At 43.7% G+C, this 27,446-nt stretch overlaps 1 protein-coding gene across 8 annotated transcripts in view; it reads left to right on the top strand.

The window, feature by feature from the left end:
• Positions 1 to 27,446, top strand: part of LOC139995858 (uncharacterized) — a 128,491-nt gene that overhangs the window by 48,940 nt on the left and 52,105 nt on the right. Inside the window, exon 1 of one of the 8 annotated variants that reach the window (XM_072019746.1) lies at positions 25,526 to 26,346. The exons of the other annotated variants lie outside the window; for them this stretch is intronic. Coding sequence (XP_071875847.1) covers positions 26,330 to 26,346 — 17 coding nt within the window. The 5' untranslated portion in view covers positions 25,526 to 26,329. Of the gene's footprint in view, positions 1 to 25,525; positions 26,347 to 27,446 lie in introns of those variants that run through there. 8 annotated transcript variants of the gene reach the window in all.

Genomic DNA, 27,446 nt, shown 5'->3' with positions numbered 1-27,446 from the left:
AGTAGCTATATAGGTGCATGTACATGTATGGATTAATAATATCGTTATTCAGCACGAAAGAAAAAGTATGAAATAACGCGGCGCTGTTTTAAAACGTTGAGCAACGAGAGACGTAAAGTAACCAACGCGAATATTCGATACTTGTAAGATATTGATGTTGATCGCGAATAATTCGAGTCGTTATTCGAACGAGGTAAATTCTCGTAAGGATTATGAACCGAATGATAAAATAAATTTTACCTCAAGTAGAATCAAGATCGAACGATTGGTAATTTGTAAAATTTGCTCGAGCATTTGTATTTATTTTATTACCAAACTTGTTACCGCGAACAAGAAAGTTTTCATTGCTGGTAATAACCGGTGATTCGTCATTCGTAAAATTTCATTAACAATTTAATTATATAAGAGGATCTATCGCTAATTTCTTCCCTAAAAAATCAGAGTGTCGGATCTCATCGGCAACTTGGAGGAATCTCATCCATCTTTAAAAGTAATAACACCAAGAGCCGAATCAGCGTCGTTTAGAATTTTATCAGCGCGTTCGTCCTACGCAAACAATTACTTTTTTCCATATTACTTCCACTCGTTCCGATTACACGCTTACTACAGGCTCGTACGCTACCGCGTACAGATCGAGATACCCTCGATCTTTAATCGAGCGATTTCAAAACTATGTCGATAGGTTCGTCTTAACGTCGAGGAATCCGCTGCTGAATTTTACGTGTCCTCGGTGACGACTTAATTAAAAGTCGGAGTCGTTGGACGAGGTATTTCTATTCGCACTCGGTATATTTGTCAAAAGATCCAATTAAGATTCTTGTTAAATTTTTTCACTCCCAAGGATCGATAAACGAGTCAATCGATTTAACCAACGTTGATTTATTTTTATTAAATCCTGACACAAAGTTCAACGATTATGGAAGTTCTAGTTAAAAGAGAAGCCGGTTACCGGAATAATTTAAACCCGAATTTTTCGCTAGTTGCAGAATCGCGTCTCGGTGCCCTCTTTTACGCGCCAACCTATCGTCGCAACTTATCCTCGTTCGAACGAACGTAACGCCACTGTTATTTCCCGACGACGAATAACGATTAACGCAAACCACGACGGTCCCTCGAGAGATCCGATCGGGCTAATCGACGGTCGCGTTGGGTTACTTGCTCAGGTGCGTTTCGCTCGGCTTCTCTGTTTTTGCATTCCGCTATGGTTGCGCAGCTGCGTCGAATACGCCGAATCGCATCGAGCGGAATTACGTATCACTTAGATCGTGGAGGTCACCGTTTACATCGACCAGGTTCGACCGTTTGGAACACCTCGGTAATTCGCCGTGTTTCATAATCAGAAACTGTGAAAAATATCAAGGAAGAGAGAAAGAGAGAGAGAGAGAGAGAAAAGAATATCCGTTTTTTTTTCTTTTCTTTTTTGGTCGGGTCGTTCCGCTTGAAATCTGGAGCATTTGGCTCGGAGCATCGGGCTTTTTCGTTAATCACGGTTTTTAGGCTAATTAGAAAGACGCGCGGAACATTGGATTTGCCGATGAATAAAAAGCGTGAAAAACGTGTCTGTCGGACGACTAGATTCGCATGGAGGCGAACGGTTTAGAGTCAACCGAACTTCTTAAAATTATCCCGCAAGAGCTGGTCTATCGAAAAATCGTTCTGGTTTTAACTTTAAATCGGGCGACGCGTACTTTCGAAAGTTCCAAATGATAAAATTAGCTTGTTACACTCGACGGATTGCATAAGAGCAGGAAATTCTTTATTGCCGCGTTCGAGAATCTACGTTATCTGTAAACTTGGACGCTCGCGTTAAGCGCGCTAATCCCTCGGCTAGGGCAGGCGTTATCTTTATCACGAATATTGCAAATACTCTTTAACCGCGTTAATCGCCGAGTTTATTCGATATTTCCGTTGCCAAGACAAGTCTTCCGCACTTCTTCGTTGCTCTTTAGTCGAGAGAGAACGCCAGCTATCGTTCCAAACGATTTGATTATCTTTTTATCCCGCACGAAAAGTTACGCGTTTCTTAGTTTCGTAGCCGGTCGTTCGATCCCCGAAATCAAAAATTATATCTACAGCGAATCGTAAAGGTATCTGAACGCGACAAATGTTGAAATATTTTACCAATAATATTTCACGATCGTACCAATGCTTTGCGAAATATCTCGTAGCTTCTACACATCTTCTCAGATTTTATCGATATAATCGTAAGAGTTGGATCACAGGTTTAACGAAACTTCGAAACGCTTTACGTAACGCGTGTCGCATAACCAACAACGATTCCCTGATCAACGTTCAAGTACTTTCGTAAATCTTCCTGCCAGATAGTTGTCGAATTACTAAATTCCGCAACGCTGTTTCGCGTCTCGTGTTATTAACCGATCTTTAAGCGTGGCGACACTTTTACGCCCGCGAGCTGAGATAATTATGCGAAAGGAGCGATTTGTACGCGAAAACGGTGCAAATTATACCCGCACTCGCGGCACTATCGTTGCTACAAGCGTGCGTTATTGCCTCCTATTTGGTTGTCGCTGTGGCATTAAGATAGTTGCGATAATTTAGAGCGCATGTAAAAACGCTCATGGCTCGCACCTTTTAATTACTCGCATCGATCGATCGCATCTCGCAAAGTATATTCGGCAGGTAAACGCCAACAAGTCGTCGTTTAATCAATTTTGAGAAACGCACCGAATACGAAGAGGCATTTCGTGGAATTTCAACGAATTCTCGAGAATCAGCGTTATACCGCCGTTATACCTTGGAGCGAACAGTTTCAAGCTCGATTTTCTTACTCCTGGCTTTCCTCTCGTTTTCTATAGAATATTTTCTACAGAATCTTTCTCGGCCCAATCGTATCTCTTGAATTACTTACGGACCACCCTGTATATAAATTTTATACGAAAGCAACGACACGTTTGCATATATTTTTCTTAGGCCACGCACGGATGACCCGAGTTGCTTACGGACGGTCGAGTCGTGGAAAACGTTGTCGAGCGTGCGACGAAAAATTGAAATTTCCTTTTGTTCGTGTTCACGCGAGATGTGCGAAGCGGATTAGACCGAGAAGAGTCGGTTGGAAAAGTTATCAAAGAGAGTTTCGATAACTCGAGCATCCGATTCTCTCGCGTGTTCGTTAATTCGACCAAGTTACCGGCGTAATTAGATGACGAAAAAGGCCTGATCTAATTCTGATTTAGCTGGAACTACGTGCTACCTTAATTGCAACGACGAATCTCTGTAACGAAGGGATTCGAGTAACGATTGCTACGTAATACGTTCTTGTTAACATCGCTGGTTGGTTTCATTACGCAAGAGGGATCGACAACTTGTATCATTAATTAAAAAGTTCTTTCGTCTCACCAAAATTTTATATCGTCTGTCTATCTCGTTTTATATTGCGAGCGAGAGAAACGTATCTCCGTCTAGTGAAATACGATCGAAGATCATTAACGCGTACGATTATTAAACTATCGAAACGTTTCGAGTTGTACAACTTTGATTCAGAATTTTCCTCGTCTCCTCGGAGACGTACGTCTGAAGTTCTGCGAAGAACTTTGTAGCTCTTGTAAACATCTTCCACGGTTTTTTAATTACTTTTCAAAGATATTCTTCAAACGTAAGTGTAAAATATCCTCTCGAGGAAAAGTGGCTTCGTCTCTTGCACGTATCGGGCAGACCTCCTTTTCTGTTGAATTCCGCGATGCTTCGTCGACGAAATCGCTGTCGTGTTTGTACGTTTTCGAGCAAATGAAATTACTAAATCGCTTTTGTAACGACGCGCCTCGAAGTACAATCGAATCAAACGCGTTACACGGTGCGCGTCGAGAGAGCAGAAAAAGAATCGTCGGCCTGCTTGTGAATTAGATAGTAAAAAGAAAGAAAGGAGAAGAAAAGTTAACGTTTGGTCATTGTTCAGTGAACAATGGCTGAATAGGTAGCTTAGAATATGCAGGAGCAAGAAAATCGTGTTCGGTTAGGAGAATCCGACGTAGCTGTCGTCAGCGTAGCTACGCGTTCTACCTATTTTCCTGCTATATATACAGTATATATCATTCAATAGAATTAATTAATCGCTGCAACGATTCTTCTTTTTTCTTTTTTTTTAAAACCTGATTTTCATTTTCACGAACATTTCGATTTTTGATTTGGCCAATTTTCGTTCCCGATAACGATAAAATATCGAAGTTTTCGTTGAACCGACGTCGAAGTAATTAAATTTAATTCGTCGATTGTCCATTAAATTCTATTTACATCCAAAGTTCGCCACGCTTTGTCTCTCTTCCTTCCTATTCTGCGTTTATACGCGCACGCATGCGCCACGGAAAATGAAGCAGAAATAGATGATTGTTAAAGGGAGGGTTATTCGTCGGATGAACAGTTCCATCGAATCCTGAATTACCTTCAATTATTATCGACCATACACGTCCGTAAATCTTGATCGACGCGGCGAAAATTTATCGACCGTTCGAACAATTTTACGGCCTTTGTAAAATACATATTACGTACTTGCGGCAAATATCTTGCTGCTTCTATGCAAATTCTCCAGATTCCTTTCAAACTTTACCAATACGATTACGCTGAAACCGAGACTGATTGCAGTGGCAATGAAATTTCTAAACGTTTCCACCGATACTTCCACGAATCGTTGCGTATAATTGGGCCTGGAACCTGCCAAAACATCGTCGTACGTCGACGACGTTCCGCTTCGTCGAACGGCGAAACGATTAGACGCGTTTCTAGAAAAGAGTAGAGGCAACGGCGTGGGTCGAACGAACGGAAGTAGCTCGGGCCGAGCGTGCAGAGGACGGAGGAAAAATTCGAGAGCGGTTGGTTCTTCGAGCCACTTCGGTTACCTTGGCTACCAGCAACGCGTAGCGAAGCGGAGCAGAGCGGAGCCGAGTAAAGCAGCAAGATGGATCCTTTTCGGAATCCAAGGGATCTTCTGACCGGTCGGTTGGCTGCGTGAAATCGCCGGCTCTCCTCGCCAAGAGGACAGCCGACCAGATTTTAATTTTAACGTCGCGTCGCGTCGTCAGGAGCGGACGACGACGTTCGGGGAACTGGTGCATACCCCTTCTCTTCTTCCTCTTCCTCGTAGAGAACCGCTGCTGCTCTTCCTTCGTCCGCTTCTTTCCTCCTTGGTCCCTCGTTTCTTTCTTCTCGAGCTCGGCCTGCTTACCCCCTTTTTCTTCTATAGCGCGCAGCCTTCTTGCTCCCTCGAGCCCTGTGCGCTCTCTCGGTTACACGGGCAAAAGGAGAAGAGGCAGGCGGCGTTGGCGGCGGAGGAGGCGGTGGGAAGGCGCCCCTCTTCGAAGGCGCGAGTTTCTCCGGTATCGATCCGTGGCCTCGGCTACTCGTCAAATGCGTATATCCCTCGCTGTCGATTTTCTCGAGACAACACACACACACACACACGTTCTCTCTCTTTCTCTGCCTACTTCTACGATATTCGGGATAAAAGTAGTTTCGAAACGAGTAGAAATGTATATTATTTCTTGCTTTTTTGATCGGAGTTTGGTGCGTAAACGGTACTCTTGTACCAATTTATCGAGTAATTTGGTTAGACAGTCGTTTCTCAAGTTCTTATCGTATATTTTAATACTTGAGCTCGAAGCGTCTAATATCAGTGTCACGAAACGACATCCAACAAACCTTTCCAACTTGTAACTCGTCTAATTAATTTCACACCTCTTGGATCGTTGTCAACGCGCAACAGCAACTTTTCCCTGGTTCGGTTGGAAACGTGGAAAGGGAAAAGCGATCTGTTCGGCTCGACCCGAACGACGATAACGAAACTCAGGCGAACAAGGTTGGAGAGAGAGGAAAGGAGAAGCTTGGAACCGAATTATCGATTCGCGAGTCGCCAGCGCGGTAATTACGGAAGATGAGAGAAACTCGAACGCGTGCTAGCTGCAACGTGCATTCGTAATTATTCCGTAACCGTGTTCGCGATCGCTCGCGCGAGTTTCAGCGAGTGGCACTCGCCTCGCCGCTTTTACCTCGTAGTTATGCTCGTTAATGGGCGCAGCAGCCGCTTTCGCGTACGTCTTCTCCCGTTCCTTTCTTTCGTTCGTTCCTTTTCCTTCTCGTTTCCTTCGAGAGTTTGCGATTGGCGCAACGAAAGTGGATCGCGAATTCGCCGGCCGTTGCGTAATCGGTCGTCTTACGCGTTTCACGAGAATTCAACGTTGCCGAATGACTTAACCGGTGTTCGCGTTTGACACGGAGAATCGAGAGTTAGTTGTAGACGACTGACCGCATCGGTTGACGTTGATTCGTAACGAGAACGCGCCGTGTCCCAGAAAATGCGAAACTAGAATACGATCGGTCGTAAATTCCGCGTAAAATTGATAAAATTCAAATCCAGGAAATCGTGAACTTCCTTGAAAATCGTGTTTGGATACTCGTCACGTCGATTTCCGCATCGGGACATCTGTCTTCTCTCTTCCTCTCTCCGAGTCGTCGTGTTTGATTTTAAACGAAGGAGGAACTCGCTCGTAACTTGGGACTCTTCTTTTTTTCGTTGGTCCAAAGTGGGTCCACGAGAGAAAGTATCGCTGCATTCTTACGCGCGCAGCTCGTAATGTCTTCTTCGTAACGGGATTTAAAGAGCGATGCATGCCACGGCGAGCGATCGAAACCTTGAATCCCCGTGCACCGAAAGCGAGCAAACTCGATCGCGCGTATCCTTGAATTCGCGTTCGCGGAAAATCATATTCCTTTCTATGACGAACGAAAACATCGACATTCGCTTTTCCGCACTTTCGTACTCGAACCTGGAATAGATCGGACCAACCTCGTCTTCGATTTACTCGAAATCCAATTGTAATATTTGATTTTTCTGTAGCAGAGAACGAAATTAACGAATAATTACCGTTCTCCGACTTTCTCCTTTATCCACGCGAAATGCGCGTTTCGACTTGGAATTTTCGCGGCTGGACGTCGACAGTCAGCCGGATATCGTTGGTCGGGCCGGGATGGAAAAAGTCCACGCGTGCACGAGCTACGCGGCTGGATTCGCGAGGGCAAACAATGCCGTCTTTAGGAGCGATCGGCTCTCGCGGTGGATGCTTCCACCTACGCAAATATTGATACAGACGAGTGCGTGCTCGTGTCCCGACGCCTCGTTAAGTCGTCTAACAATTATCGTGGCAGTCGAGTTAAGTGCTCCCCGCGCGAATATCCTGGCTATCCCATCGTTTGTTCATCGTCTTCGTCCTGCCGATCGAAGCTGGCGTTTGAGATCTTCCTTCCAGCTAATTATTTCGTTCCCTCGTTGATTGCTGATACGATCAACCGACCTTATTGTATTAGCAGGAATAACGCGTTTTACCGACACTCGTCCATGACTTTTCTTCTTTGCCGTTTTATTAATACGCACGTTCACCGTGATTTTCACCTTTCCGACCGATAACGACAGATAAATCCGCGATATTATCGCGGCAGAAATTACTAAAAATGTCAGCTTTACGGAGATTTAGCACGGAGCTAAGGCGAATACGCGTGTTTAACATTGACTTTCCTCGTTTTAATTAAACCAGCTATTGCTACAACTTCCTGTTGCGTTTACGAGTTTACGGGCATTCGGCGAGTAATAATTTTTCTTTCGCGTTCGCACAGCTACGATATCTGTCCCTTTATATCGAGATTTCCTTACTTTTTTATATGAAAATACAGTTTTAGCATCGAGAAGTAAAAGCGTTTCTTCAAAATTACGTTATATTACCCTGTTTACACGTCGCTTTATATATAAACAAGAATCGCGGAATGGAAAAACACGAGCGTTCGTTTCGACGAATATTAAATTTAGAAGACGCACGGTTGGAGGGTATCGTTCGATCTTCTTGACTCGCGACGCTGTCGGGGTCTACTAACGCGGCCGATTGTCCATATCGTTGGTGGAAACGATGGCACAACGGTCGTCGCTGTTTTTCAACCGCGGCTGAGAGAACAGGCGAGTTTCACAAGCGAACGTAATCTACATCGCCCTTTGCGGTTTTATCAAGGGGCCCGGGAACGCGAGAGAGCCGCGCTCTCGTTACGTCTCTTTTACCGGCAGTTTGTTCGCGGAAGGAAAGTTGGTGCTCGCCAATCCGTGAATTATGTCGGCCTCTCGTGGAAATTAACTCGGTTAAGGGCGCGCTTGAACCTGCAAAACAAACAACACGGAGCACGACAAAGTGAAACTGGCTCGTACGAATGATTTTAAAGCCCGGCGACGCGTCCGATACTTTCAAATCTTCGGTTTTCTTATACGTGTTACACGAGTGAAAGATATTCAACGAAGACAGTGCTCATATTATAATATAAACGATTTTTCTCGTTCTTTACGTAACGCTTTTATCACGCTTTTCGAATTTCTAACGACGATATTTTGAAAGCGCTCCACCTATAGAGTGGTTTCGTTAGTTTTAGATTTTTATTCGATTCGATATTCCAGTCACTCGTAACCTACGTTGATCAACTACGAAGTTGGAAAGCGAAGAAGAGTACGGTAATTCGATCGACGACGAAATCTTTCTCTTCTTAACGCGGATGCCGATGTCGTCAACCTCTGGGATCGATCACGTGGTGTCGAACGTAATCGTCGAACGTAATCTTCTTCGGAAAAAGGAAGAGCGCGATCGCCACGTTTCTTTTCGTAGTCGCACGGACGAAAGGGTGGCCGAGTTCTCGACACGGGAACACGGTCGCGTGCGTCGTCGCGGTTTCTTTCCGGTGGTCGCGCGAAAAGCGCGCGATCGATACGTAGAGATCTTGATGTTCGTTACGTAACGCATCCCTGCCCTACAAGTAGAAGCGGTCGGTCGGTGTTGGGTGTACGCCTAAACCACTCCCTCCTGCCATCGCCTATACCCTCGTTACCCCCGTTGTGACGCAAAGACGCAAAGTTACGTCATCATGGCAACAGAACGTCGCGTCGCGTCGCGGCGTCGTGTCGCGTCGCGTCGTGTTGGTCGACATGGCAACGCCGTTTCTCCCTTCCCACGTTACGTCTGCATCGTGTTTACCATTAGCATCTCATCTAACCATTCCACCTATTAAATATCAGTGCTCGTACATTCTTTTACCCTTTCACCAAGTTGCTACACGCGAAATATCCTCGTTTCTTGCGAGTTCGAATTTGCCGCGTCGATACCATCCATTGAACGCTGCCCTCTCGTTAATCGTTAACTGCAATCGTCTATTAGCATCTGGAGAGCTACCCGAGCGATCGTCCGAAGCGTTCGCGTCGTTTTAAGGAAATTTATAGATGGAACGATGACAAAGCGGCAAAGAACGGCCATGCTACTTCGAACGCCGTCGAAGTATCTTTCAGCAACGAATAAATTTATGGCTGTGAATTATTTGTTTGGGAAAAATTGGGAGTGTCGATCGTGCGTGTAACCAGGCAACGAAACGGAGAAATTTACAAAAAGTAGAGTCGATGGATCTGGCTCGCGAGAGATTGGATTTTTACGTCCGGTCCTTGGTTGGACACGTCCGCGATGTTGGACGCGATCGACGTCCGTACGTCGATCGTGAAATCGAACCTGGTGGTCGTCGAGTTTCGGAGTAAAGTTTCGAGCAGCAAAGCCTCCGTCGATCGTCGTCTCTGGCTGAAACCTTGAGACTGGCGGTATAGGCGGGGGAGTTTTGGGGGACGTTGCCGGAGTCCAGACTTGGCGAGTTTCGTCGAGCTACGAAACAACGCGACGTGCAGCTACTACCGGCAAATAGTATGCACCGACACGCGGTTCAACTTGGAAACCTCGTGTCTCGGCTCGTGTTTTGGTCGCCGGATGGCGAAGATCGTACACAGATAGGGAAAGAATGTAGAGAAGTTGCTCGTTTCGATTCTCGATGCATGTATTTTGATCGATGATGCGGTTGTCTCGGGATTGCGATCGCCTTTTTGGTAAAAGGAGGACGTGCTGGTTGAGTTATGCGAAATAGCTGAATACGTTGACAGTTTCGAGTCGAACTTGTTGAGAGAGAGAAAGAGAGAGAGAGATGCGTAGGTTCGAGTACGTCAGATATCAAAAGATTTTACTTGACGCGTGAGAATCCTACATTACGAAAAGTGAGCCGTTGATCAAAGATTAAAGGCTAATTAAAAAACAACTAAAAACAACGGAAAGAAAACGTTTCGACTAATTAAGAGAATAAAGTGCGTAATTAGAAAGCGATATAATTTTGACAGGTAAGAAGCGATACATCTTGGGAGCAGGTTAATGAAAAAAGGATAGAATTTATCAAACGATCTGATATAAAAGTTGCTACGTTTTTCCATGGTGGAACGTTATCTAATAACTGAAATTGAGTTGTTAAATGGTTTATAAGATGGTGTTTTCATTAAACGTAATTAAAATTTTTCTGTAATATTTACTTTGTTGCTACGACCGGAGAGATATTAATTCCCGAATGGATTTCTCGGAGCTGCGTGCTGGAACGAAAACGAAGCGTCGGGAATAACTGTAATTATCGGTCTACATTTAAGACGTTGTGATTTATGCGCCGGGAATATAGTGTGCGAGGGGGATTTTTCGCGGCGAACCGGAAACCGTTAAAAAATGTAGAAACGTTGCTGATAGCAGTTGCAGCCGCTGTCTCCTCTCGCGCACAAAGTATACTCAACTTTTACACATTGAAACGCGTGATACTTCGTTTGAAATTAAAGAACGCAGGACCGGTTTGCTGAGTCTAACTATACTTCTAACAGAACGGTGACTCACGTATTGAATGTATAAAATGCTAAAATCAAAGCTCTTCTTCTCTTCGTACTCGAACATTCTCATTTGTATTCTAATTGCCAATGACATACACACACACACACACGAACAAAGAAGATCGCATCTATCAATGCGAAAATTTCATATTTTACTCGATAGCTTCTTTTTTTTTTTTTTATCGTAGTTTCTTGTATATTCCGACGCGGTACTATTTGTGTAATTATAAATTAACGGAAAAACTAAAAGGAAAATACTGCGCGAATTTTTATCTTTTAATTTAGTTCTCCTTCTTATCGTACGTTTCTTTTATCTTTTTTTATTACGCATTTTTTAAATGTTCTCGACTTACATCACCGTGTGTATTATATTGGAACAGAGAGAAATGCGAGGGGCGTAAACGATATAAAGTTCTTTGCTTTAAATTGCATTCCCTTCACGCAAAATTCTCATATTTCTACTTCTGCTTTATTAAATTTCCTACGTTTATATCGTTCGAGGTCTTCGAGTTCTTTCTCCTCGATTCACGCTCACGCCCTTTTCGCAATCCTCTTTTCTCAAATCTCTCTCTCTCCCATCATTCTCTCTCTTTTATCTCCTTTCTTTCAAACTGTCGATAAACGTTGATATATTCTTTCCACTTCCAAAATTTCGTTTTTTTTCTTATTTTTACTTTATTATCTAACTCGTTATAAGCTTCCTTCGTTTTCATGACTTGAAACGCTTTGCAAAAACTCCGAGATGTGGCACAAAGCCGCGTAAGACGCCGAGTACGCTCGTTGTAACGTTTAACAGACGCGAACAAATCGCTATGGAAATTTCGTTTCGTTGCTTGCATCGTACAAGGATACGAATTCGCATAAACATCGCCGGTTTACTCGCGAACGAAAGGAACTGCAGCTACAATAGGCCAAACGTAATTTCAAACGACATTGGCATTTTATCGATTTTATGCTCAAGTTCTTCTTAAAACGGAAAGATCTTTTTACTCGTAAAAACGATCCGAGGTACGCGTCGGAGTTAACGAGCCTGTAAAAAATTCGTGCAAAACAAATTTTCTCCTATTCTCGTGAAATTATTGTCGCAACGCGCGTATAACCGCGGCGAAACGAGTTCTGCGAAGAACGCGGTGACGTACGTTTACGGCACGGCAAAGCGCAGTGAGACACGTTTCCGAGGCGTTCTCGTTCCCGGACGCGCCATATCTTTTTGCTTTCCTTGATCTACATACACGCGAACATTGTGCGCTCCTCTAACATTAACTCTCAATTAAACGCCTCTGCTGCAAGACCCCCGTGATACCTATGGGCGTCGTACCATCCACGAAACGACGGTTACCGCGCGTAACTGCTTGCTGGACCGCGTTGGTCAGATCGCATAAATTGCTTTTACGCGTATTCCTCTCCGTTAACGCGAAACCCTTCCTTTCGAACAGTACCTTTCAACGAACGATCGGGTTTCAACGTTAACGAGAGTGTTTCTCCACTTGGGATATTAATATCAATAGGTTCGCTGATTCCTGTATACTTAGCTGCGTTATGCTTGGTACAAATGACCATTTTTTCTTCTGTTTTTCTTTTTTTTTTTTTTTCCAAGCAAGTTATTCCATACGATCTTGGAAATCGTAGAAAGATCGCGACAGAGAAGACACACACAGGTACGTTTTCGTCGATTCTCTCGTATGGATGTCGCTTGCCACAACGCGTAACGTACGTCGTCCGATACGTTCGGTTGAAAAATGTTGTCCTCGTGGACGACGATTTGTCTCGAGTGTCAAAACAGCGAATCGAAAAATCCGATGAAAGATTTCCGTGAGTTTACATCGTGGCGTGTCTGCTTGTGGGCGCGCGACCGTTCGTTCCGGTTGCATAATCGTCGACCCGATTTATCGGCGGAGCTTTTCGATGCAAAGGGTAGACGCGACCCGAATTCGTAAAAGGGCCGAAGGAAAGGGAAAGGGGCGCTTTGTTGCGATACACGACGAAGGAAGTCGGCTCGCGTGCGGACGTTTTCGAAACGCTAACCTACCCGGCCAAGAGTTCGGTTAGGTTTCGGTTAGGTCTGCTGGTCGAGCGCACACGCGGCCCTGAAACACTTCCAGCTTAGGCCTGAATTTGGCCAGCGTGTCACGTTCACTACTGGGACACATCGCTGGCTTTCACTCGTCGCGTCGGCTGGATTCACTTTCAAAATTATCGAAGAGCCCCGGTGCCTCCGACGTCGAATTCGCTCGATTCCCAAGGAAATGCGTTTAACTCTGCCACGCTCTTTGAATTTTTATGCCCTCACCTTGGTCTCGTTTCGATATGCAAAATAGCCTCTGACGATTTCGTCGAAACTTTGATATCAAATTCCAGCAAGAAATTAGGAACGTCGATCGCTCGATACAACGTCCGAACGTACGTCAAAGTTCTGCTAAATGTAAAACCAATCTTTCAACGTTTCCCCGTAATTGCAGTTTCGCGGTAAAAAGTGATATTTCGTATTTTTTCCATTAGACGAAGAAAGTCTTACCGAAACTGAAATACGCGATAGAAGGCTGTGTTTAATTGCGCGATAGATTTACGCTTTGTTTACGAATAACGAACACGTAGACACGAATTTTACGCAATTTTACACAAGCAAACGAATGTAACGAACTTGTAGTTTCCACAAGTTTCAACTTAGGCTAAAGCACTTTGATGATTTGACGCGTAAAAAGAACGCTTGTGAATCGCTTATGTCCGAAAAATATGCCATTTTGAAACATCGAAACACGGATATCAATAATTTTCTTCGTTTGCCGAGTAATTGAAATTTAACATCGATATATTTGATAAATGATAAGAGCGATGGTTATCCCAAAGTTATTTCTGCCTCGGTTTTAGTTCGATTATGAGGCTCAGCGGGTTTATTGTATAAATTTTCCAACTAAACTAAAAGTCCCGGTTGTCTTTCGTACAAAGATAAATGGTCGAGTCTAATTTTCAATGAGATTAAGCGTTACCGTTTCACGGTGTTCATAGAAACGTTAGTGTCGTTCCTCTGATGGATTTATTAACTGGTTCTTAACGCGTTTCTTGTTAAGTCGCGGTAGCGTTTTGCGCCGCTTGTAACGTTATTAATGAACAGGTTTGCTTAATGGCGAGGGTCGCGCGCTCGGCAACGCTTAAAACGCATCCGCTCGCCAGCGGATTTTTTAAATTTTTTTTTTTCTTTTTTAATTAGCTTGTAAGCGATCATACGTGTCAGACTCTATGGGACCGAGCGAAATTACGCGAACTAACCAAGTTTTCAAACTGGCTCGGTCGTAAATTAAACCACTTCGTGGTAATCGAGTAAGACGCGAGAAGTGTTTCAAAACGACACTTTGCTCGACGGTCGATAAAATGTTTGTTAATCGAAAGCTACGAACAGCGTGTCGTCAGCGTCGTAACACCGGAATAACTCCGCGATACGGCAACAGTTTTTCCTACTGCAACGTACGCGATAATAGGCATATTATTTGAAATGTATCAAGTTACTCTCGATGCTGGGTAATTGCAAAGGAAGAAGATGAAAAGAAACGCTTTTCCCTTGTGCCGTTCCTATCAAAACGATATAAACTAGTCCAACGATCAAGTTCATTTTCGAAAGTGAAAGTATCGTTCCACATTTAGCTTCGCTGTCCGATTGATAATTATGCGTATACAATGTAAGAGCCTTACGACGAAGCAACACGACGACGATCATCCGGCAGATCAAAACGGTCAATTTACAAAAGTCATATATCGATTTTCATAAACTTGCTCTGGTCGTACAGGTGTGCTATATATGATGGACGTAAATACGTTGCAAGATAAATTGAAAAACGTAATATTTGTTGTAATATCCTCGCTTCTCTCTTCTACTTTCTAATTTATGAAGTCGATCGCTATAATCTCGCGAACGATTCGCATAACCCGACTAAAACAAAAATCGCTACAAAAAAGAAATTGAATTCGTTTCGATATATCTTGTAATATATCGTTTTTATCGAAACGAACGTGTCTCTATAAATCTTGTGATTTTTTTTAGACCCGTCTTTCGTTTTCCATAAATTAGCGCGTAAATCATTCGATTTTCATTCCCGCGGGATGACAATATATAATTACGTCAGCACGAGTTACGCAAACAGCGTTACGACGAACTAAAACGCAGGCAGCAGCGTTATCGTCGATTGAAGCGAGGTAAACGCTGATTCGAAGTTGACGCTGGTCCTGTTCGTTCCACCGTCCAGCAAGATTTCCGAACACGGTAAAAATACAAAGCGGAGCGTGATATTCGCGAGTCGCCGGTGTTCGACCAAGAGCGAAACGCGTAATAAAAAATATCTAGCCGACGAAGAAGACGTCGCAAAAAGGGACAAGACGGTGGTAATTTCGATCTGGAGCGATCGGCTCCGATCGACGGAATTTCACTTCCTACTGTCAATTGCAACTTGAATTAAGGCCGAGTACGCGTTCATTCTCTCTCTTCGACCTCGTCCGATTGCTTCACTCGGGTGAAAGTATGCTAATAAGCTTGCCATAATTTTATGGTTGAAATTGATAGTCCAGCTCGGTCGTTCGTAATTATTATCACTTCTGTATACCTCGATAGGAATTATCGAAGAATACATCGAACAGGAATTATACTCTTTCTTTTTTTTTTTCTTTTTTGTCTTTCCAAGTCGGATACCGTTTGCCATAAGTATTCGTGGAAAATTATGGAAAATTTCAGAGTATCAGGGTCGTGCCGCACAATTTGACCGATATCGTTAATGGAATCTTACGAGTCACGATTCGCGCTTCACAGGCTACGAGCGCCGGTAAACTCTCTCTCTCGTAACAAGTTTGATATTAAAAGAAGGGATAAAGTTCCATAACGTTATTATCAAGAACGAGCAACGTTACGTTCATATTGAAATTGAATTAATTCGAAGGATAAATATAGGAGAAGTCGTAGCTGTGATCCAACTACGATCGAACACGGCGTTGATAAAAAGCAGGATACGCGTTATAAAATCGCGTTGGCGCGTTGTTTACGCGTGAAACGAACGATTGTCGAATTACAGATTACGCGTTACACGCGAACGATTTTACGGGCCAAAGAACCTAATGAATCATATTGGAAGCTCGTCGTAATTAGCCGATAATTACGACGAACGTTTCGATTGTGTACCTTTAACGTTATATAACAAGCAGGGGATGAGAGAGTTTCGCGTGTGACATCGTTAGGCCGACGATATAAATGAAAACTCGTTTCGTTGGGTCGATTCATCGACGCGGCGGGCCGAAAGGAGCGGAACCCGGTTGTACATATATCGTTGAATTATCCACGCTCTGTCCGCTCGAGAGAGGCTAATCTGAAATTCCTCTTACCTCGCTAATTAACATCCAGCCCCGATACCTGTGCGTATATGCGTTGTATCATCGAAACGGAATCTGCTTAATTTGCGATTCGGATTGTACAGCTCCGAGTCTATGATGAAAGAACCGATGTGTCGGCGGTTTTCACTGGAAGAAAAAGCGTCTCCGTTTCTACGCCGATGATAATTTACCTCGTGAGATACGATCTTCGCGATATCGTTCTTCGTCGTTGCACCGTTGCTTCTTCGAGTTTATCTCGTAGAATGCTCGAATTTCAGCACAAGCAGACTTTAACGTTTCAAATTAGAAAATTTCTATTTGTCGTTACAGCGTTTCGTCGCGATCCTCCCTGTGTTTTTCTTCTATACGCGCATTTACAAATAATTCGTTTCCTTTTTATCGTTGCGCGATCTGTCCTTTCTTCTATCATCAGCGAATAAATCGAGCTCGTCGTATACGTCTCGACGAGAAGACGCGGAATCGGATTCTACGCGAAAAGTATCGATCTACTGTTTCTCCGTTATGATCGAGAGCCGTCAATGACTTTCTTTTTTAAGCATTCTGTATATTTAACGATTACAACGGACTGCGAAACGAATAGCCAGAGAGAAGTCGGCAGAAGCGTCTTCGTTGATAAACGAACTTTACGTTGATCCGCTTTCCTCGTCCACCTATTTCGCCTTTCCAAGAGCGTCGATAGCGGCGAAAGAGTCTCGAAAATTGATCGTACTTTGATAAGAAAATGGAAATTATGTTCCCTTCGATGTTACATTCTAACTTTGTAGTTTTCTTTATCTTGGATCAAATTTTAGCTAATGTTTCGACGGTATTTAATATAGCAGCCAGTTAACGAGTTCCAGGATAAATGCGAAAACTTTGATAACACGGAGAAAACGTCGATCGAACGCTGATGGGACTCGTCGTAATTAAAAATTTTGCCCTTTACGAACCAAGTTGGGACAAAGCCACGCGATAATCGCTAGAAATATGGAGATAGGAAAATTAACAAGAAACGCCGGCCAACTTGAACGGAGGCTCGTTTATTAAAAGTGCCACGCTATTAGAAGTTTCGAGCGATCTTGTACGCGAATAATTATGCAAAACGAGCGAGGATCGACGAAAGATGTTTCAATACGAGAATATTGGCGAGATAAGATCTCTCGTTGTTCGTCGATGAAAATAATACTAGTTTAACCGAAATAATCGAAAATTCACATCGAAAGTCGGCGATTCGCCTAGCGGATAACCAACGTAATTAGCCAGGTAGCAACGAGGAAACGTTGCTTAAATTTTTCAGTAATCTCGAATACAATAGACGATATTAACCATCGAAATAATTTCATCGAGATCCACGAGGTGATACGCTTTTCTTTGATCGAATATCTCGTACGAAAGAATCGTCGTTCGCATGGATTTATCGCAATTGTTTGCAAATTGCGATTTAAGATACGAACTTCTTCGAGAAAGAACTGATCTTTCTCGATGATTCGTTATTGCTGATTTACTCGCCGTTTAATTCGATCGAATCTATCGAGAAGAAATTATTTCTTGCGTTGAAATTCAAGCGAGATTGAAATTCACGAGACGCGAAACGTTCGTGTGCCGCGCCAGAGTCAAGAAATTTTCAGAAAGTAAAAGCGATCGGTTTAGCTTCTCGGCGATTTATTTGCAATCGACAAAAAACGATACGGATAATCGTTGAAACGTAAAAGCGCGATCTTCGTAACGTAGAGATCGCTATCTCGCGGATTCGTCGTATCGAATAATAAAAAGGTGATACGTGCAACTTGTACCAGAAACGAATCGATGCAGTGACAAGAAAGTAGACGAGGAAATTTCACCAGTGGAAGAAAAATGTTTCGTTTCCGATCGATAATAAGCGCAGAAGAAAGAACGCTGTACGAGTTACCTACCGTTAGTCACGTTTTGCGATAAAAGGTAACGAGCAAACGATAAAACCCGCATAATGTCTCCGAGTTTTTAACACGTCCAAATCGAATCATTCTTTACACTGATCAATACGTCTGTTTACGATACAATAATTATTCTACACAGTGATATACGTGTTTTTAAAAGAATCGAAGATAAAAGCGCGAGAAAGTTAGGACAAAGTAACAAATTTAAATAACGTCCACGTCCACCTACCTCGTTGTGCGTCAGTCAGGGGTTGACGTGGCTCGGTCGCATCGCGACGTCTTTCAAAAAAAGACCGGAATAGCGAAAAACTTATCCGATAGCCTTTCGTGGAAATTTACGCTTGTTGTAAAGATCCTAGATCCTATTTTTCTGTATAGACAAAAATCGTTTATTCGTATTTAATCGTATAAAGTCTGAAAAAGAGCCTTAAAAAAATCTGTGAAGCTGGAAAGAGAAAAGGCTAAAAGGCGGAAGAACGAAGCAAAGAATACGGAAAAAATTGAAAGCTGAAATTGAAAAATTCTAGTACACGCGCTGCTCGACATGGATCTGGAAAAACGGTTCTCGAGTTATTCAGCGGCAGGCACGCTTCCCCTATCGATAAGGGACGGGACACGTGTAGTATGAACCTGAACTCGACATGACGGCTGAGAACGGCGAAAGGATAGAAAGGGTATATAGTACATAGGTAGAGGTGTATGCACGAGCCACGGGAATTCTGGTCGATGGCCGTGGCGGAGAACGCAGAACAGTTTACAACTGCATATACGAGCTAGGGAAGTGTGTTACTACCGAAGCGCGCGTAACCGAGAGACCTCGACCAATTTAAATGCGCGATCGCCTTCTATGGATCATCATCGACTCGCTAGAATACCAACAGATTAGCGCTCGATGCTCTGGCAACGGATGCTACTTTAGAACTGCCGCGTCAGTCAGAAATCGATCTTCCTTCGTACGATATTTGTTTTCACGAAACTTTCCAACGGGGTTCCAGTGCGAGACGGAGCAGCGCTTCTCGATCGTTGAACGATGCGACGGCCGAATTATATTGTTGACCTATACACGAAGTTTCAAAAATATATTTGAAAAATTATATTAAGAAAGAATTACTTTTTCACGCGGGCAAACATTATTCCTTAACGCTAGTTAACTACCGATAGTCAACACGAAGCTATTTCTACCAAAACCAGTAGAAATGACTTTATCGTCTTTAAAAAATACGTAATGATAGAATATTCTTATATTTATTGATTTATTACTTTATTACAGAAGCAATTCCATGTTACGTAGCGCATTTTTGGTATTATCAATCCATCCGGGAACATGATCCTTAAAGGAGGATCGACGCATTTATAAAATCGTAGAACCAGTCGTTTCGAGTGGCCTGGTATTTCTAGTAGTAGCATCTAGCGATCTAGCGATCGATCCGGAATTTTCCCGATATCTGATATCGTCATATCGAATGATACGCGGTAAAAAATTTTCAAAACCTGTGGCAAGTCGTACGAAACGAGGAAACTGGTTAATTGGGGTTCGATAAACGGTATAAGTAGCCTCGATACAAAATTATTGCGAGTTCGAATAGATAAAAGACAAAATAAAATTCATCGTATTATTCTTTTGGTTATCGTTGCGAAAGTCGTTACATCATCGCGGAAAAAGATATAACGCGAAGTAGGAATTTTAAAATAAAATCGTAAAACCAGTGAATTTGACTGGTGTGATAGTTCTAACGTTAATAAATTAAAATTAGAACTCTTTCAGTAAGAAAATAATTTCGCTAGTTTTCTTCTTATCGAAAACATTGAATTTTCATTCATTAGGACATAATTTTTCTTTCTTTTTCTTTTTTTTCTTTACGTTAAGAAACAATCGTTTTTGGAACGAAGCAATTACGCAAAGGATATTTATTCAATATTTTTGTAAAACGTAAGAAGTACATTTTCGACATTTGAAATTTCTTCGAAGACACGTAACCCGTTTCTTTATGTTTGAAGCTTTAACGCGACTTTATTTCGCGGAATCTTCAAAGTTAGCGACTGAAATGTCATGCGAGTTACGCTTCAGGCGGGTGTTCGAGCAAAGTGGCGTTATTTAAATTTCGATCGAAATCGTGGCCATATCGAATCGCGCAATTGTAACTGGAATTCAGTAGTACGTATCCTAGATTCGTAGGCTCATTTTCTCGCGAACAGGAGCTTTCAAAAGTTACACCAAATCGCGACATCTTATAGGCTTGTTTTGTTTAAATTTAATCTTTCCAAATTTCTTTAAAACGTATCGTATTTTATTAACAGTTGTCCTGTTATCGAAGATAATAATTTTGAAAGTAATAAATTATTTATTTGCAAAATACTTTGTGTTTCCCGAATTTTTCAAAATTGACGCGTTTCGGTAGCACATTCTTCGAACGCCAAATATTTTCAGAGGTGTTCTTTCGACGAACCGTAGAACCGTGTGTTGGAACGATTTCGAAGATCGACGATCGCTGCTCGACCGTCGGCTCGATCGTCGAGAAGAACAGGTGTTTACCTTGTGAAAGTGTGAGTATCGCGGTGACAAGCGTTATTCGACGGAAGAGAACGTAGGCAGGCGGAGGCACGTGTAGGTAGAAGACGGATAACAGGCAATGGCGTAACGAATAGACGAGTAATAGAACCCGTTTGCCATTGATTTAAATTATCTCGTTGCTTCTTCCTAGCAATTTGCCCGGAAAACCGCGATCTGTCACTCGTCGATGAAATTTCCTGTCGCTTTGTACACCGACGTTTTGCCGAAGAAATGGAAAATTTGTTATCCGCAGCGCGATTAAGATGAAATACGCGCGAAGTGTTATTCGTTTTAGTCTCGAATTTCGCGTTTTCTTTTCTCGTCCGAACGACATCCCGACTCGGTGATCGTTCGAGTTTGAAACGCCGATCGAGCAACCAGTTTGGAATCCTTTTGTTGGGATCGGAAGCCAAGAAACTGCATGAAGTTGTCGCACCTAATTCAGCCCGGGTATCAAATTCCGGCGTGTCCGTTTTCAGCGCTAGAACTGACGTCATTATTCTCCGAATGCTATGAAATCATATTTTATAGCTGTTAAAGGATACGGCCGTCCGTTGTCGCAGGTTACTTTTTAACCCTTTCCAATTCCATCTTTCTTTCGACGACGACCGTAAGAACACGACGGCACGGATAACGATATATTGAAATTCGAAGTGGAACGAATTAAACGTAATTTCGAAAATGGAACACGCGGCTGGATGCGTCGAAAGTATTTTAACGTTTAAACGACGAATATACGCGTGTTCGCTTTTGTAGTCGCATAACGCGACAAGTGTACGATATTTAGGACGCTTCACGATCAAAATCATTTACCGCTTGGGATCTCGTTTGCGTTGATTTTTTCTATAAATCCAAGCGGAAGAACGTTGCTAAAAGATATTGTTTGATTGACCGTTTCACAATGTTGGGATAATTGTGTCGTTACGTCGCAGATCAGAGGTCGGTGAGATTCCTTGGTCGCGGTGAAATTAAAATGGAAAAAATATTTCTATCGTGTCGACTTGAGATTGAAAATGTATCTCGACGGGATCGAAGATAAAATCAAAGAGACGTCTTTGTTGCGTTGAAATCAAAATCGATTACCTACTTTTGGTTATCGGGATCTACTGCGATATATGAAGTAAACGGAATACCTGCGTATACGGAGCGTAGTATAGTACGTACGAACGAAAAAAAAGCGCGAATTACCAAATGATATTTGCGAGAGAGAACTGGACAGAAACGATCTGGAGGCGATTTCGACGCGCGTCGCGATGACACAAAAGCTGTAACATGAAGTATTTGATACGCGTGTCACGTCAGCCTTTTCGAGATTACCTAAAAATGTAATCCGAGCGTCGTTTCTGTGTACACACGATCGCGTAAAATCGTTGTAACGAACGATAAAGAAAGGAAATAAAAAGTAAAACACAAAGTAAAACGAAGAGGAAGAAAGAGAGAGAGATACGTTGCAGATGAGAGCGACTCCGTGTGTCAATCGCATTTCCAGATAAAGTTTCTCGCGAATATAGAAATCTCAGAGAGTAACGTATTTCTATCGCGGTCGACGACTTTTTTTTATTTCTTTCTTTTCTTTTCTTTTTTTTTTTACGCAACGTTGCAAAATCGCGTGCCGGTCAATACCGAACCGACGCGGCGAGTAGAATAGCACGGCGAACAATAAAATATTACGTCGATGCATTAAAAATGTAGATACGGATCGATGTTGACACCGGTTGAGAAGTTCGTTTCGTTCCGCTATTAGACGTGGCGCGATCGATCCGGCAACCCGCTAAAAACCAATACGCAACGAATCGATCGTCAGGCAACTTTCTTTAGATAATTGCTTTTATCGATAATTTAATTTCGTTGCAATTTTATATGCGTGCTCGATAGGAATTTAATTAGGTCTTTGACGTTAATGCGGTGGATTCAAAGGGAATATATCTTTTCCCAGCTATAGAGGATACACGGACGCGAGGTCGAAAAGGGACGATAGCTGCGTATAACGAGCTAGATACGCGGACCACGTACAAGCTAAGATTAATTCGTTAGATTGCTGACTTTTTAACGTACGAGCTGCTGTGCGTGGATTAGCTATTGTGTAAGCGTATAATAATGGGAAAGACTACACGAAGGAGTAAACGGAACGATATGTTTATTTCAGTTCTCTTCCTAACGCATCTTTAGATATAGAGTATTTTTAATATCAAGTCTTACGCGTATTCTTTAATCTGACGCGTACAAACATATTCAAACTTTTGATATTTTTAGTATTTCCTTTTTACATTTCGTTGAAGAAAGCCGGAGAAAAGTATGGAAAACGCGCGTTTCTCGTTTTTGAATCGCGACTATCCTCGTTTCACGGTTCATTTTTCTATATACTTCGACTCGATATCGTATATTTCATGTTTCAACGCGTGACACTTAAGTTGAAACGAATACAAGCAATTAATCGTATTATTACCTCTTAAGATAAGACAGATCAACGGCAGATAACAAATTAACGTGGCCAATAGTAAAGGATTTAACCACCGATAACATCAACATGAGAAAGCATCTCCACCATTTCCTACGCATTCCGAACGTATTCCAAACGTATCAATATCTCCTACCGTGTCTTATACACGTAGACCGCCTTTTCCAGTCTATCGACATTTCCGACGTTCCTATCGATTTGCGTTTCAACGTTGGCATTCATTTTTTCTCCACCACGAAATCGTCGACTTATTCAAAATTGTTGAAGCGATCGCCACTTCTAAGTGGTCTTCGGTTTTCTCAAGCGTCGAGGCCATCCATAGCGCATAGACAAAAGAATGCGTCGGTGACAGACCATAAGCGGGTACATGTGCGACGTTGGCTTCGGGATTCTTTTAGACTCAGGGTAACATTGCTAGCGTGCGGATTTGGACCAGCTTATATATATATATATACTTACTATACCTTACAATTTACCCACGCGTTTCTTTGATTCCACATACATCAAATAACCTTAACAAAAATACCTAATTCTTACTCTTTTTCCTGTCTCTTTTATATACCTCTCCGTCTATACCGTTCGTATCCAGCGCTCTAAACAATTTTCGTTTCGCGCGATAAAGTCGATTTATTATTATCATCACCGCTATCGTTGTCATCTCGGTGGCGCGGACGCCACCCGGGCAGAGAGATCTTGGCAATTTTCGTATTCATCGGAACAGCGAGAAGAAGAAGACATTTGCCGGGGGATGGTCGGAGCTCGGAGAGCATTGTGTGGTAATAGGCACCATCGTGGCGACATTCGAATAGCCGCAATCGCGTCGAACCGAGGCAGAAAGGGAAACACGGGAATTAGAAGCGAGTAAAATGAACGGAAAAAGGGAAACCGGCGTGGAGAGGCACGCGGCGAGGAAAGTATGCGATACGGGATCGCCGTTTCGTCGATTACGCTCTATACAGCAACGTAATTGCGTATGCAATTACGGCGTCTGAAAGCGAGCATCATCCAGCTCGCGCGACTCCTGCGCTCGCCGTTTTCTTCTGTAACTGTGAATCCGTAATCCGGTAATTTTACGGCAATACATCGCTCTTCCTTTCGTTTATTTGCTTTCCGCTTATTTTTCTTCTTTCTGCTTCGCCTAGCTGTTACCGTATATACATATATATTTTTACAAGAGAGCAAATGAAAGTAACTAGGAGTTCTCGTACGTGAAATGCTCTTGATAGTTTGGAAAATTATTTAATGGTGATTGGTTATGATTGGGGCTCGACGAAGCCAATACGCGAGATTGAAATTATTCGACGAACGTTGGAAGAGAAAATTTTAGCCGACGTTCGTGAGGTTAAACATTTCGACGTATGTTTCTTCGCGATTCGTTATGGAAAATTTTAATTCTATAAATTCTTGCAAATTAAAAAAATTTCATTACTATACCCGGTAGATGGAATATTTCGAAAAAGGAACACGGTACACCGTCATCCCCGAACGTATTAATCAACCCGTTTAAACTATCGCCGAATTGCGTCAATCCACCCCCACCCCCCGTACTCCAGATATCAAATCCCCCACCCACGTTACTCGCTACCGAAAATCTATCGTCTCCACAAAATCCCCAACGAGCAACACCCACGACCGCATCGATGACCCACTTTCCCGAGCAGCTCGTCCGTATCCGACCGAAACCTCGAAATCTTCTCTACCGCCGTAAACTTACCCTCTAAACGAAAATCTGTCGCTGTAAACTGTAAAGGTTGCACGCGACCGTAACTTACCCCGACGTTCCAATCTGGACGCGTAACGTGTAAGTAACGTATTAATATACACGCGTAGCTGTCTGACGATGAGACGGCAGGAACGAACGGGAAAGGAAGAAACAGGTGAGAAGCTCGAGGAGATGGGATCGGTCGAGTGCATTAAACGTGGCACGTAACGCGGCGGTCGACTCGGTCGTTCGGACGGTCGCGAAGGCAGGCAAGGCGGGCCACGGGTGCGCGCAACGCCGCGCATGTCCGTGTTGCCATGATCGCCCTGGCCCACTGACCTATATTACACGCGGGTACAGGTCCCGCATATACGAGTCGACCCACGAGCGACCGATGCTCGGCCGTGGCGACTCGAACAGGCCACGCTCGCCTCGCTAGTTCCATCGCTAGCTGCAGCTTAACGACCATTGTCTCCGTTATCTCGATACGCGTCGTAGAGTAAATTTCGAGAAGCTCGCGTCGATCTCCGTCGAGATTTGCATATCCGTCGCTACTCGTTGTCACGATGCAACGACGCAGTTGCAACGGATCCGCGAAGAGCAGCTGATTTTAGAGGCCGTGGCTGGAACGTGGCGTCGGTACGCGACGAATCGTCGGTTAGCGGCGCGTTGCGCCGTAGCTGAACGAACGCGATACGACGAATCAGTGCGGCAGGCAGTCAGTCAGTCAGTGAGTCGGTACTGTAAGTAGACGCGCGTTCGCTGGCCAAGCGGGAATAAGCAGACGGTTCGCAACGATTCTCGCGTATATAGTATCTACGTAGAAAGAGAGAGAGAGCGTGTGTGTGTGTGTGTCAGAGTATCCGTGCGAAGTTCGCTCGTTCAACTCTAAAACACGCGGCGAAGGAACCGAAGGCCGACGGTCGCGAGGAGCGCGCGCACACGTCGAGAAAGAGGAAACACGCGATGTATGCGCGATCGTCAGTGGCGGCAGTGGCGACGACGGCGACGGTGGCGAGCGATTGTTGCGCAAAGAGAGGCAAGCTCGAGTGAGTGCGCGCGCGGATAGTCGCTTCTGCGACTGGCGCTGAAAGAAAGGAGAGAAGAGAATAGAAGAGAAGAGGAGCTACCTCAGGGAACAGCCAGGCAACGCGCATCAGCTTCGAAGAGGGGAGTCGAGGAACGTTGCTGCGTGACAACTGGGTGACGGCTGCGTGGATACACGCCGCTAGTGATGCAAGGTGTTCTTCCTAACGATAAGTGGTGACGTCGGCAGAAGCAGCGAGCGCCGGCTTCTTCTTGCCGCGGGTGTGCTCCTTTACGGTCACCTTCTTTTTCTCCCTTTTGCCTTCTTTCTCCTTTTTCTTCTTTTCACCGACTTCCGTTTCCCTCCGTCCGCCTCCTCCGTCGATCGTAGCTCGATCCACCCGCGTAATCTTCCGCTCTCGCTTCTCGCCATCGCGTCTACTCAAAGTATCCGGTCTCCGCGGTGATCGGAGAACGCAAACGAGTTCGTTGGTGCGTGAAGTTCGCGTGTACGATGAAACGATTGGAAGTTGCGATGGATGTTTAGGAGTGGAACGGCGTGGAATGGAAACGAGGTCTCTGGGTGTCGACGTGTCTTGGAGTCTCTCGTGGCACCGCGAGGATGCTTCTTGGAGAAAAGTAAGATAGAAAATCCAGCCGTAATTCTTTTACCATACGACGAATTACGTAAAACGTTGATCGATCGACCGAGCAACGATTCGTTCGATGAGACGGTGTACCTTGGTCCACGTGACGAATATCAAGGATATTTTTGAGCGTCGTGCTTCTCTCTTTTTCTGTTTTATAATTCGGAAACTTAATCGAGACGAGCAAAGCAACGAATAGACGAGCGTGGTACGATCAGCGTATGCTATTTACTTAAACGCGGTGCCAGCTCTGGCAACGAGAATGGCAAGCATTCTCGCGCGCAAAAATTATTGATTACCCAGCAGCCGATTCGACGTAGATGGCTGACGTAGAATTAGGACGTTGGAAGGAACCAAACGGAGCGCGTTGCGGCCGCGAAAATTTGTCGTTGCCTCGAGACGACGTAGTCGTCGACGTTGACGCGTCTCGCTCGCGCAGAACGGAAACAATCGTTTTTCTCGAGCTGATATCAAGGTCGAGTGCCTTCGATCCGTCGACGTTCTCCTCGGCCCTTGCCTCTTCTCCTTGCACGCTCCTCGTGGAAACGTTACGATTTTCCCTGCTCTTTCTTTTTTCTTTCTCTTTTTCCACGGGTCCCTCGTTACAAGATGTGGCGTGCAACGAACGCTGTAACCTTCGTTTCGGATCGTTTCAAAAGCCGTGGAAAACTCTGGCGAAAAGAAATTTTCCTGCCAAGGCAACAAACGCTCTGATTCTATAAACATTTTTATAAAATCAACGTTCATGCGTTACACGTTTCTCGACTAAAGCGTATTTCTCGCTATCGATTAGTTACGCTTCGCGAATTCGCAAACGTTTACAAATTAACTTTACGTTATTTAACGACCGAACGATTACGCAAACGTTACAAAACGCAGGGTGCAAATAGATTGTATTTAACCTTAATTATGTATTTATTTGATATTAGTTGGCGAGTAACGTAATTTATAAAGCGAAAGAAATCAAATCGAGTTAGAGTAAGTTAAGCAGTCGGATTCGGCAAGCGTTTCTAAAGGCCGAATAAAACGAGATTAAAAGAATCGAATGAAATTCGTTTCGCGATATCTTTAATCGAAGATTGATTGTAATTT

This window comes from Bombus fervidus, chromosome 16, assembly GCF_041682495.2.
Source record: "Bombus fervidus isolate BK054 chromosome 16, iyBomFerv1, whole genome shotgun sequence".
Lineage (NCBI taxonomy): Eukaryota > Metazoa > Arthropoda > Insecta > Hymenoptera > Apidae > Bombus > Bombus fervidus.
The sequence above is the reverse complement of the archived record's forward strand: the minus strand, read 5'-3'. Positions and strand labels throughout refer to the sequence as shown.